General features: G+C 39.4%; 1 protein-coding gene across 1 annotated transcript; it reads right to left on the bottom strand.

The window, feature by feature from the left end:
• Window positions 1–7,429: 7,429 nt before the first annotated feature.
• On the bottom strand, window positions 7,430–13,441 carry OXSM (3-oxoacyl-ACP synthase, mitochondrial). The gene is made up of 3 exons (XM_041466744.1): window positions 13,279–13,441; window positions 10,465–11,470; window positions 7,430–8,039 (listed from the first exon to the last, which is right to left on the bottom strand). The coding sequence occupies exons 2-3, from the start codon at window positions 11,466–11,468 to the stop codon at window positions 7,637–7,639; spliced, it is 1,407 nt and encodes a 468-aa protein (XP_041322678.1). The 5' UTR covers window positions 11,469–11,470; window positions 13,279–13,441; the 3' UTR covers window positions 7,430–7,636.
• Window positions 13,442–13,446: the final 5 nt, after the last annotated feature.

Below are 13,446 nucleotides of genomic sequence, written 5' to 3'. Positions count from 1 at the left end.
AACCCTAAGCTTCACCCTAAATTTAACCAGCCAAGCTCAAGTGAGTTTGATGCACCTTTGGAGAGCAGGGGTGGCCACTCTCAGTAGATGGAGGCTCACCAGTTTTACCCAGTTTCAGAAGATGCTCTTCTGTGGTTTCTGATGGCTCTGCACTGGTCCCCCAGCGTAACCCATTACAGATGGACAAACAGTAGTGCTCAGGGCAGAAGTAGCTGCTTTTCAAAGCAGGAAAGGTCTATTCAATTTCTTCCTATAAGATTGACAGTTGATGATAGTTTAAAATGTTTAATATTCAGACTGTTCTGAAGCAATCTTTTGGCCTTTAAGTGTCACAGACATAAACAGTCTGCTGCGTCCATTTCCTCATGAGCATTTGCTAATGATGGAAATGCCTCTAGAGCTTGTTACACTGAGTATGGCCAGATGATCGAGCACACACTCTTTAACTGGGGCATTTTTAAGGTTTCCTCTGGAGACCTACTGCAGCTGAGTGGAAGAGATATTAAAATTCTTCCCAGAAATCCTACAGCACACCTCTTCCTAAAGTGATCCTATAGCATCCATCATGAAGTACAGACCAATTTGGCCCAGTGCAGGAATCTGTAACATTCCAGGACAGACCAGAGTGCTGGCAAAGGAACCTGGCTGTCAGCCAGTAAACCCTGGCTCACAGTGTGTGAATACTACCTTTTAAATCTGTTCCTAAAGAGGACAGTGTTGTTCCAAATCATTCAGTACAGAAATGAGGATGTCCCGGTGACCTGGTGACTTGGTACAAGTTCTTTCTAGGAGTCCTGTAAAATTTGTGGCTCTGAAGAGTAAATAGAGCTAAGGTTTTAAGTAAGCATGGTTATTTCAGGCAAGGTGACCCTTGGGAGTGAGATCTTTTGTGTCAGTCTGTTTCCCAGCAGAAAGGCACTCACATTCAAAACACAACCATCACAACCAATCATTGCCAGTCAGAAGAGAAACAGAGACTAATTAATTGAATAAAGGCCAAATTATTCACTCCTATTATAAGCATGACATTGGCAAGAATCCCAAATGCATCCAGCGGTAACTTCACCTAGTTTGTTGGATATTGCAGTTGCCTCTAGGGGAGCATGTTCCATTATTTTCAAGGGCTTCACCAATTGTTATTCTGAACACTCTCTTCCACACACATTTCAGCTACCTAAAACAGAACAAAGGTGTCCTCTACTCTCTTTCCACCTTATACTGCTGAATTACAAAGAGAATGTCTCTGAAACAGATGTGAATAGAGAAATTACTACTCCTTGTCTTCAATTCATTGCTCTGTTAGACCCCCTATAAAATTTATTAGCAGTCTCAGGAATCTGCTTTTCTTAGAACTTCTGGCTATTTTTTTTTTTCCCAATTCTAAATCCTTCGCTCTGTGTTATTGAAGAAATTCAGCGAGACCTATTTCTATAAATTCCACGCCCACATAGTCTGCTAAGAAGGGTTTGTGCAATGAGTAATTTGCCTACATTAATGTGAAACAATGCACTGACAAAAACTGAATTGCACCCCTGACAAAGGTTGTTATTCTCTTTCCTTTCCAAAAAGGGAAACAGAGGTAACTCCCTTATGTTCTGATACAGAGTGAAAATCAGTAACATCCCCCATCTAGCACTTAAAGGTATGCTTAAGACTATTCTTTTTTAAAACAAAGGATGCCTTGGATGACAGGATGTAGATCAGACTCACTTTTACCCACTTATGAACAGCTCTGGCCTTTACTTTCCATCCAAAAGAGGAGTCATTCTGTCCATTGATGTTCCAATAGACAAAGCTGGGGCAAGCCCATCACTGGGGTGAGTTAATTGATGTAAGTATCTAAGTAATTTCTAATGTGAAAGGAATGAATGGCTAAAGGGCGTTGTTGGGACAATCCTGGCTCCAGAGACTCTTTTTGGTGTGTTGCTCTTTATGTCTTTATCCTATTTATGCTCTATATCTCTCCATTTCTCTTTATCCACTCTGGGCTTGTTGCAGTTAGGGTTTTGTTAGAGCAGGACCAGCAAAGAGCAATGTCAGTTTTACTGCCCTGGCCCCCTGCACACATTCAAGGGCTTTAGGATGTTCACCAAGTGTGGAGAATTTGTCTGGTCCCAATAGAAACAATTATGGGAGTGGTTGAACCTGCTAGTTCTCCTATTCAAATGATATCCAATTTTCTCAACAGCCACCACTGCTTTAAGAAATTCCTAGGTGATTAAAAAAAATCCACAATAAATGCAGATACGGTACCAAGCTACATGTAAGCCTCCCTAGGCCAGACACTACTCTCAGAAAAAAAGGTCCTCAGGAAAAAAAAAGAAGAAATTATAATACTCCTATAAAAATAATTAAATTGCAGACAGAATTATTGCTTTTTGACACTTTCAGAACTTATTTTATACAAATATTCCATATCAACCTCAACGTCAGCAATCCATCTCCTTCCTTCCTTCCTTCCTTCCTTCCTTCCTTCCTTCCTTCCTTCCTTCCTTCCTTCCTTCCTTCCTTCCTTCCTTCCTTCCTTCCTCTCTTCCATCAAACTCAAAACATCATAAAACATCATGAGAATTGACTCCTAAATTAATTCCTAGAATACATTTTATGTCTTCTTTCAGCCCAGAGACTGCTTGGTGGCATTCTGAACTCTGGGAATCAGTGAAACAACTGAATGCTGCTTAGAGCAATTAACATTTAACACCAAAATCCTGACAATGACAAAAAGAGGAAAACTACAAAATTATATTAACTATCACATGGATATCCATCTATTTAGCCTCTGATCTGCTTTATGGCACTCTAGGAGAACTACAAGACACATATTAGAAAATATTCATCTCTTTTTCAATTATAGTTCCTCGTTTGCATTTCTTCTGCTCTTCATGAGCACAGGTCTTTTATCAATCCTTCTTATTGCAATTTTATTTCACTTCATTCCTATTATATTTTGTTGGAGACCTTGGGCTGCAATAGCCTGTATGCTACCAGTTTGATATACCTGTTTATTAGCTATCATACTAAAATTATTTTGCTTCTTACACAGAGGTATTGGCTATAAGCAATTGATATTGGCATATTTCTTTACAGTTCAGTAACTGCAGCTAGGAAATTGGCTTTCTACCAAGCTAAAATTAATCATCATTGTTACAAAATTTGGAGTGGTGTCTACTACCCAAGCAGAAACTATTGCACATTTTGCTTAGGTTATAAAACTGCCTTCATCCTATTTTTTTTTCATTACTGTTTCTAGCTTTAGAAAACAAACAGGAGCCCAACTTAAATAAATTAAAAAAAAAAAAATTACACAAAAGGAAAGACAAATTAGGTCCCAGAGAACTGGGAGCAAACTCCCTAGATGTTTTTGTACCACCTGTTTTCCCATTCCCCTTTTGGTCACAAAAGTCCAAAGAGTGGTCCCACAAAGATGCAACCCCAAACACTCTGACAGCACCAAGGGACTTGGCACAGCCTCCCAGCATGGATGTCCCATCCACGGCCCTGGCTGTCAGGCATAGTGGGAAGGGTGACAGGACAAGGCTGATCCTCAGACACCCATGGTTTTGTAGTACACATTTCTCACCACAGACCCACTCATAGCTTGAGAAATCATGAAATATGATCCAAAGTACACTCAAAGTGTCCATGCTAGAAAAAGTCTGGTAAGTAGGAAATTATGCTGACTTGCATCTAAAGATTGTGTTAGTTAGGTTTTTGTTCAAAAGAATGCCATAGATGCCTTGAAATAACTATAATATATAACTATTGTTGATTTTTATTTTCATATTTGTAAACGATGAGTCCCATTTTTACTAAAAATATAAGCTTTTGCTCAGGGCTTCTTTCAAACTTGAACTAGATTTAATTTTACATAATTTAGGAACTGGCAAGACATTATATTATAAATTCATCCATTAGCCAAAAATAAGCTGTATGCCTAAATAAAAAACTTCTTCACAGTGAACTAAAGTGACCTGCAGTAAATTAATATGAGGAATATTTGCTCTCTACAATTGCAGAACAAGCTACAGAAGTCTGAAATGAAATTAGGTTTATAATTTTAAAAAACTGCTTCTGGAGACAGACAGTAATTAACCCTGAGCAGCGGCTTGATCTTTATAAGACTTCAGCAAGCACATGCTGTTTACATTTTTTATAACACATATTTTTACTATGTTCCTCTAAGTAAAGGAGTTCAGGTAAGTTACCATAATTCCAATTTTTATTTCAAATGCATTTATTTCTAAAATTTCAGCTTAAGATCCTTGACTCAAATCTAAACAATATTTTAACCAGCTGGAAAGTAGGTTGGCAAAAAAAGTCCAGTGGTCCTCATGGACTAGCTGCCTTTGTAGTAAAGAAAAACAAAATCATTGTAGGCATCGGGAAGATCAGCAGCAGCAACAGCTCATGGGAGATGACCCTTCTCCCCTACTCACCAGAGACATATCTGCAGAGCTGGGTTTAGTTCTGGGCTCCCCAGAACACATGAAATGTGTTCATACTGGAATAAATCCAGTGAAGAGCCACAAAGATGATAAAGGACTTGGGATATCTGACATGGGAGGAGAGGATGAGGGAGCTGGGACTGTTTGGCCTGGAAGAGACAAAGTTCCAGTGAGGTCTTGTCAACATGATTAAATGGGGGAAGGAAGAAGAGAGAGCCAGATTCTTCTCAGTAGTGTTCACTGAAAGGATAAGAGGCAGTGGGCACAATTTAAACACAGGGAATTCTATTGAAATGTGACAAACTTCTTGCAGTGAGAGTGACCAAGCACTGGCACAGGTTGTCTAGAGAGATTGTGGAGTCTCCATCCTGGGAAATACTCAAAACACAGCAGGACATGGCCTGGAGCAACCTGCTCTAACTGGCCCTGCTTGGAGCTCTGGGGCTGGACCAGGCCATCTCCAGCCTCAGCCACTCTCCGATCCTGCCTGCAGCCTTTGACTCTCACACTCCTCTCAAGTGTTGGACCACTTGAGAAGCAGGATTCAAAATAAACACTCTACCTGCATCTCCAAGTTTTGTTTATGAGATGGTTGGTAACTCCAGACTTGTAAGTCTAAATAGGAAGCTTTTTTAATCCAGACTCTGGATGCTTACCTCTCTCAATTATTGAAGATGAAAAGTGCATTTTAAGTGAGAGCATTGTTTTAATACGTTGGTCAATTTGCTCACTTAATAGTTTAGCAACACAGATCTATTTTCCTTTTATATTTGCAGCTACCATAATAAAGCAGTAATTAGCAGTAAGTAGTCCCTGATCAGCTCAGCAGCGTATGTGATAAAAAGAGATAATTCAAAAAAAAGTACATAAAAACAAAAACTATATAAACAAATTTCAAATAGTTAGGGGTTAAACTTGGGCTCTATTAAGTTGGTTTTTTAAAATCCAGATTCTCTATGGGGAACTCTACTACTGCATCTCGGCATCTTAAAATGATCCATAATCAAAACACTTAAAATAACTATTGTCACAAACCTCCCATGGTTTAAAGGTTATCTGCACCAGATGATTAAATTGCAGTGGGCTGAAAAGAGAAAAATCTTTTAATAATTTCTGTTTTATTTTTCTCTGTGACAGTATCATCTATCTTTTCATGGTTGGCACACTGCAGCCTGCACCCAACACTCCTGGGGCCACGATCTCTGCTATCAGAGGGAAAGGGAGGAATCTCTGCCACAGTATTAATTACAGGTCTGCAGCTCTGTAAGAAGACTGGGTGAGTTTAGTTAGACTGTACTTCCAGTCCACAATAATGCAGCATTATTCCCTTATTCTGCCCGGAATCACAACTACCTGAAAAAACACCATCTCCAGAAGCTTGCTGGATGATTTTCTCCACATTCACCATCCTCCTGCTCACTCTCTCCTGAAGTCTGAGTTCTTTAAATCAATTTCTTTTTGCATATCATTTGCAGAGGGTATTGTTGAATTTTATATTTTGCCTTTTATATTGCATGCAATCCAGATTCTCATTCATTGTACTGCCACTATTAATTTAACATAAGGTAAGACATTTGTTAGTATTTTCCCTGACAGCAAACTCCCATACTCTGTCTTGCTTGTATGCTTTCACATTTTCCCTCTGCTAATATATCATTTTACTTTCACGCTTATTATTCATTAATCTGTTCTGGGCTGCATTGTATGTATGAACTCAGCTTCTGAAATAGTCTTAATCATTCTCCAACACATGATTCTCCAATCATTTTTCACAACAGCCTCTTTAACTTTCTATTCAGTAAAGACAGCAAATGCAAAAATTATGCTGTTCAATCATTTTTCACAACAGCCTCTTTAACTTTCTATTCAGTAAAGCAAATGCAAAAATTATGCTGTTCAGTATCAGCATTCAGACCATTTGTGTAAATAATGAGATTTTAGGGTACAGCTCAGTCTCATGATAGCCCTTTACTAAGCTCATTCCAGAATGAAATTTACTTAGAAGTGCAGCTACTTTTTATGTCACTTATTTTAAATCTAGTTTAAGTGGAGTTACTTTGCCTCCACTTACACAGGTCAAAGGCTAAGACTGACAATTTCAAAAAGAATACTGGTGAAAATACTTTCAATGAACTAACCCACCAATGGGAATATCAAACTTCACTCACATATGCGCTATCAATCAAGCCACTATTTGGCTAAGATGCTTGGCTAGTACCAGAAGGAATAAACAAAGTCCTTTACTTTTGCTTTGCAAAACTACACCCTCATCAATATGTTAGCTTTAGGTACAGTTTATTGCTCCTGTTCTCTCAGATTTATTTCTTGAAGACAATTTTTTTTCCTAAAAGAAGGCTTGTTTGAGAAATTTTGCTAGTTCTACTTTTCCATTTTGGCAGAAAAAACAGATACTTCCCAAGATACTTATTCCTTTCTGTATAACTATTTTTGAAATCTTCAGTGCCATACTCAAATATCTACCTTACTATTCTTGTACAAGATTTCAGAACTCAACAGGTCATGACCTACTCATTCTATCCCTGTGCCACATGGAATATGTACAGGCCATGCTTATGCATCCTTCAATGTTAGCTCATGGCCAACGAGGAAACACAACAAATGGAAATGAATAAAGATGAAAAGAAAATGAACCAGTGCTAGAAATCTTATGACTGTCTGTCTGTATTATTGTCTCCTGAATATCACTTGTGTGGAAGAATTATGATACTTGAGACAACTCACCATGAGAAAAAAGGCAGAATTCAATATGGAGTAGGTAACAAAGGGGAGCTCAGTCATAAACCTTGTATTATCATGCAGTTAATTCATCAGGTGTGGCATCCTAGCTTGTTAGCCAGCCTCTCTTTTGTACAAAAGACTCCAAACAATTTCTTTGTCACATGCATAGAAAAATCTTTCCTAACATAGTTTAACCATGTCTCCTGCTCTAGTCAAGAACAAAAATTTCTTCATCACAGAAAGAACAGATTTTTTTTTTTATTTTTATTAAAATGAGTAAAAGAAGTTCCCTCTTTCTAAAAGAATTACTGGTGTAAATGTTAGGGTGAATAAAGTTCTTATGTATCAAATGAGCAACTCTCAAAGCTGAGAAAATATTACAGAACACAACAGAGATAGCAGTACAGAAAATCATAATTGGTGCAATTTTTTCACACCACTGACAGCATAAGTTAAACACTTGCAAAGCACAAAGTTGCATTAGTGCCACCAAAGCCAAATGAATTTGTGAGCGCTATACGCCGTTTGTCAGTCTTCCACTCCTGAGCTGTCAATGGAACATAATTGAGATCAAACTCTGCCTCTGTTTTCTGTAAGTTCAGAGTAGGCGGCAACATCCCATGGTAGCAGGACAGTGCAGTAAAAGCTGCTTCAATAGCTCCTGCAGCCCCCAAAAGATGTCCTGTTGCTCCTTTTGTTGAGGAAACTGCAATATTACGTGAGTGATCTTTAAAAAGTCTCTTGATTGCTTGATTCTCAGCAGCATCTCCTAAAGGTGTAGAAGTTGCATGTGCATTGACATATGTTACATCTTCAGCTTTGATCCCAGAATCCTTTATTGCTGCAGACATGCACCTAAGGAGAAGAAGACAACAGAGTGCTGATTTGCCCGAAGTATTTTTGTCCAATGTACAAACCAAAAGAAAAAGTATAGGTTGTTTCAAAATGTTTATCAAGTTTGAAAATCTGCTTCAGCAGAGATGTAAATGACAAGAGCTTAACTCATCTAATTAAGCACATTAAATGGCATCTACATTAGGTGCCAGAGGAAGACAATAAAAGTGAGGCCCACTATAAAAATCAGACTTGCTGTGTAAAAATTCCACAGCTAAAAAAATACAAAGAAGAAAAAAAATTATGAAAATCAGTCTCTACAGACTACATTAATGTATCAAACACCCTTTTCACTGTAAAATTTGAGAACATTTGAGAGAGAAATAACTACTGATATTATTACAAAAATTCAGATATGCACTCCCCAACAAAAATACTGGGAAATGAAAGAAAAAATCTGCAGCCATCCTCCACATGAGTTTCTTTTGCATGCTATACAGAGACTAGAAAATGTCAAGGAGATAGCACAAATCCCTATATTTCATTTTATAATGAAATTTACTGAAAGTCACACTCTTCAACCCCTGGCATGGTATGTTTTGTTTGATTCCTGATGACTTGTATACTGTGACAGCCTCTTTAAAACATGGGTTTTTATGAAAACCGTGGAAGCATCAACAAAGTTCCACACTGCAATTTCTCATAGATTTCCCTCAAAGAAGATTAATCAGATATCTCTCCTTGCACATAACAACAAAGCACCTCTGAGCAAAAGACCATTGACTCTTTTGAAATTTATGAAGAAAAAGCAAATAAAAGGAAGCTCAAAAACAGACAGCACAGGCTTCTGGACAAATTTAAATGTCTCTACTACAGCCTTCTACCCTTAGGAGCAACCAGCTTAGCTTAGGGTGGAGGCCACTGACACTCACTGTTACTAGATAGTGAGCCAATATTCAGGCAAAAGAGATTACAGATAACTACGAGATATATTAATTTAGTTAAATACATGATCTGCAATGAACTTATTCAATTAAGGAGATACCAGATTACTTGTGTAGGACATTCTTTATATCCATAATTCTGAGTCTGGCTTTGCCTCTCCTTTCCTGCTGGTTTATTCCAACATATGAATTGGCCTCCAACAGAAGCAGTTATTAGAAAATGGCAAAAAAAATATTTCTCTGATTTCTTTTTTGGTGTGGCAAATAAAATTCCTACAGGAAAGCGAGATAAGCACATACATTCCAGATTTAATCCATATACCACTACAGTAACAAACTACTGGCTTGAAGACAGTATTAAAATGTATTATCTTATCTCAACGGTGGAAATGCTCAACATTTTGGAGATATCCAGATTAACTTTCAACTCTTCCTAGTGTGAATTTAATTTATATGCTACTGCAATCATAAAATACACAAAAATTCTATTATAATATATTGCCATATCATCTCAAGGGTAAACAAGTCTGAAAATATGAGATAAGACACTCTTGATTACTCATCTCACACCTAAGTCTGCAGAACAATTAAATATGAATCAAAGAGCATCGATGGAAACATGGTATATTTACAGTTCTAGAAAAATCTGTTAACCTAATAATGATGCAAACACAGCTTTATGATACCATGCAGAAGCTTGATCTATTTGTGCAGTGATATATTGAATCTTGGTACTAAATATTCACATACATTCAAAATAAGGCAAACTAAATCTTCACTAAAGATTCCAATGCCAGCAATAGTACTCAGCCTACATGAAGCTCTGCAACTTCCACGTGTAATTTAGCTGACAATTTAATTAGGTCAATGATAATGATTAGATGAGTATCATCTACTTGTGAACTGGTTTTGATGAGATAAACACTGATGAAGCTTTACCACCTCCCTAAACAGTACTAAACTGTATTTCTGCTATGCTCCTTCACCAACACTCTTAGCTGCATCTGAATGAAGTACTGAATATTCTAACAAACTAGGTCTTTAAGTGCTCTACAGCTTTCATCACCTGAGATTTCCTGTAACAAATAACATGCCTTTCCAGCGGGGTGGGGGTCTACCTTCTTGATGGAAAAAGAATGAAGGAGAACCTGAAAAGATTCTATCTCACCACAAACATCTTAAAAAGAGGTTTCCATTGAGACTTATTTACATGAACAGCTGTATGCACCAAAGGAAAAATGTTTTCACACAGAGGAAGCTTTCATAACTCTATGGAAAAAGGTTGATTCTACCAAGAACTGGCCTTCACACTCCTGCTAAAAAAAGAGAATCAGTGCGCAACGTTACCAGAAACTCTTTCATTTTTCAGATTTTTAAGCTTTTGCAATATTAATTCAAGATTGAACATCCCTTCTCTGTGAAAAATATACAACGACAGAAACAAATGTACCCACTACAATTAACATATGAAGTAGCTATTACAATCAACATAGAGCTCTTACCTGAATGCACCATCTCCCTCGGGATTAGGTGCTGTTATGTGGCAAGCATCACCGGACAGTCCATAACCCAAAACTTCTGCATAGATCCTAGCACCTCTTTGTACGGCATGTCCATACTCTTCCAAGACCAGCACAGCAGCACCCTCTCCCATTACAAAGCCCTCCCTCTGCGAATCAAAGGGTCGACACGCTGCTTTAGGGCTCGAGTTAAAACTCGTGCTGAGAGCCCGGGCTCTTGCGAATCCAGCCAAAGACAAAGGACTAATGCAAGCCTCAGTCCCTCCAGCCAACATGACATCAGCATCACCAGCAGCAATGAACCTAAAGGAGTCTCCAACTGCATGTGCGCCTGTGGTACAAGCGGTCGACACAGCATGATTCGGCCCTTTCAGTTGGTATTTAATGCTGATATGGCCTGCTGCCATATTGACCAAAATCTTTGGGACAAAAAAAGGGCTGACCTTATTGTAACCCTTTGTTTTAAATAAGGCAGCTGTGTCAGAAATTTCTTCCAGTGGAACCATTCCCATCCCAATTGCCACACCGGCAGTTAAGCGGTCCTGTTCAGACTGGGGAGACCAGCCAGAGTCCTTCATTGCAAGCTCTGCTGCACTGATGGCCATCACGGTGGCAGAACTCATGGATTTGATCTCTGACTTCGACACAAAGCTTTCTTCACTGAACTGACCCTCCTTGTTTCCCCTTGGCACACATGCAGCCACTCTACATGGGATGCCTGCATATTCTTCCCCATCTAGTGATGTAATCCCACTGCCTCCTTCCAGAAGGTGCTTCCACACAAACTGAGTCCCCACACCAAGAGGGGACACTAAGCCAATACCTGTAACAACTACTTTCCTTCGACATGCAGGCAGTGACTTGCTGAAAGCCCTTCGCTGGTTTTGTAAATGTAGATTTACATTCAGACTCCGGAGATGAAGATTTGCAATCTTTAACAGATCCCGTGAGCACTGTGAGAACATGGTGGCAATAATCAAGCACATTCCTGTAAACGGAGGGGGGTGGAGAAAGACAAACACAACAATAAAGCAGACAATGTGGAAAACATTCCAAGAACATTAAATTAATAACCTGCTTTTTACCTGACAGCCTGTTTTCAACCCTGAAGAAAGGGATATATTTTCTGTGTCTGTAATGAGGAATAGTAGGAGTAACGGCAGATAATGGCATAGAAATGTTCACTTTGGGAATGCCTCTAGTGGGCTCTTCTAGCTTAAGCTGCTGATGAATAAGACTTTGCACTACTGTGAACTGTGAAGCACTCTCTGGTTTTGCTGCAAAATTTCCCCTGGAGTTTTAACCACCGGCTGGCTGGAGGCAGAAACAATGAGCATTAACAGCTTCACTCATCTAAGGGAAAAAGTATGTGTTCACCAGAAAGTGTAAGTCCCACCATTACCAAGTTGAGGATATCATCATCTCAAACTTCATGTCCAGCAGAACAGTCTAGAGACCTCAAACAGGAGTCAATAAACTTGTCCTGGTTCTGCTACTAATGTAATTACACACCTAGGACAAGACTCCTTCTCTTTCCACCTCCACCAACCCATAATCAGCCTTGGGTTATTACACTGTCAGGGGACAGTATCTCAAGTAGCCTGAACAAGATGTGGAGCACGGCACCATCTCCAGCAAAGGCAACAGCACTAGACCCTGCATCGCAAGAGGCACAGCAAGTGATGGCAGAAGGCCTCCGTAGAGAACAAGTACTTGAGGAGGACCAGAGGACTATGCCAAGTGGTGATGGTGCTGTACTATAACATGGTCCTTTTTCCTTGCCTTGGCCACTGCCAGTCCAGAGCCAGTCTGACTGCACACATCTGACATGCGGGAGCAGGGCAGAGGCTGCAGTACAGCTCTGCCAACACCTACAACACAAGCTTCAACAGGTTGCCTGCTTTTTGCCTTGTCCAAGGGCAACTTGGCATCCCCAGCTCTCTGGTAAAATGAAGAGAGCTGTATGAACACCATAAGGTGCTGCTGGGCACTCCCGCTAAAATACTCAGACCTGTGGCAGTGCAAGTGCACAGCAGCGTTACTAAAAAAATGTCAGGGAACCACAGAAAGGTCTGGGTTGGAAGGGACCTTAAAGATCATCCCATTCCAACAATCCCTGCCATGGGCATGGACACCTTTCACCAGACCAGGCAGCAGAGACCAGCATCCAGCCTGGTCAAGAACACTTGGGATAGGGAATAAAAATAGTAAACAATCACATATTATATTTTATACATATTTTATGCAAATATTAAATTTAATAATTTAAAAAGTATTCTAAAAGGAGCCTCTTTTAAATCCTGACCCAAATTTGCCATTTCAGTTTTTTTCTGCCACTTAGCCTGGACTCTATAAAATAGGCAGTATGTGTGTATAGTGCATAAAAATATATAATATATAATGTATTATATAATGCAAGTTACATATATAAAGATTATTATATATTCTATATCTAATACAGAATATAAAACTCCTCTGCAGTCATACTATATGCATATTTATGTAGTATAGTGTATAACATATATATGTTTTATAGATACACTATACGATGCATATTGTATAGCATACACAATGGGTAAGACAATGTATTTTATACATATTATTATACACGCGTATAATAATGCAAAATATAACATATTTTATCAGTGTGTATGTATATATATATACACCCATATGCACATATAATATGCCTGCAGCGCTCTGTAAGGCAGCTCGTCCCGCAGCCTCACGCAGCCTTTACTGGAATGCCGTCAGCCGGCGCCGAGCCGTCCTGTCCGACCCAACAACGCCCGATACCTGCTGTGCGGGAAAACCAGGCGCAGAATAATCTCCCCCGGGAACAAGCGCTACAGAACACCCCCAGGTCTTTCAAGGGCAATGTCTACTTTTGATGTGCAAACCAGGAGCCAAACGCCAACCCCACCAGCGCCGCCATTGCCGGCCAGGCCCGCCCCGCTGGGGGCG

This window comes from Pyrgilauda ruficollis, unplaced genomic scaffold (assembly GCF_017590135.1).
Source record: "Pyrgilauda ruficollis isolate IOZ18807 unplaced genomic scaffold, ASM1759013v1 scaffold2, whole genome shotgun sequence".
NCBI lineage: Eukaryota > Metazoa > Chordata > Aves > Passeriformes > Passeridae > Pyrgilauda > Pyrgilauda ruficollis.
The sequence above is the reverse complement of the archived record's forward strand: the minus strand, read 5'-3'. Positions and strand labels throughout refer to the sequence as shown.

Bases quoted from the DNA above. Each gene is read 5' to 3' on its own strand.
- OXSM (XM_041466744.1), bottom strand. From the start codon at position 11,468: ATGTGCTTGATTATTGCCACCATGTTCTCACAGTGCTCACGGGATCTG. The intron at 8,040-10,464 runs GTAAGAGCTCTA...TCTTCTCCTTAG, and splicing joins GAGGGAGATGGTGCATTCAG to GTGCATGTCTGCAGCAATAA.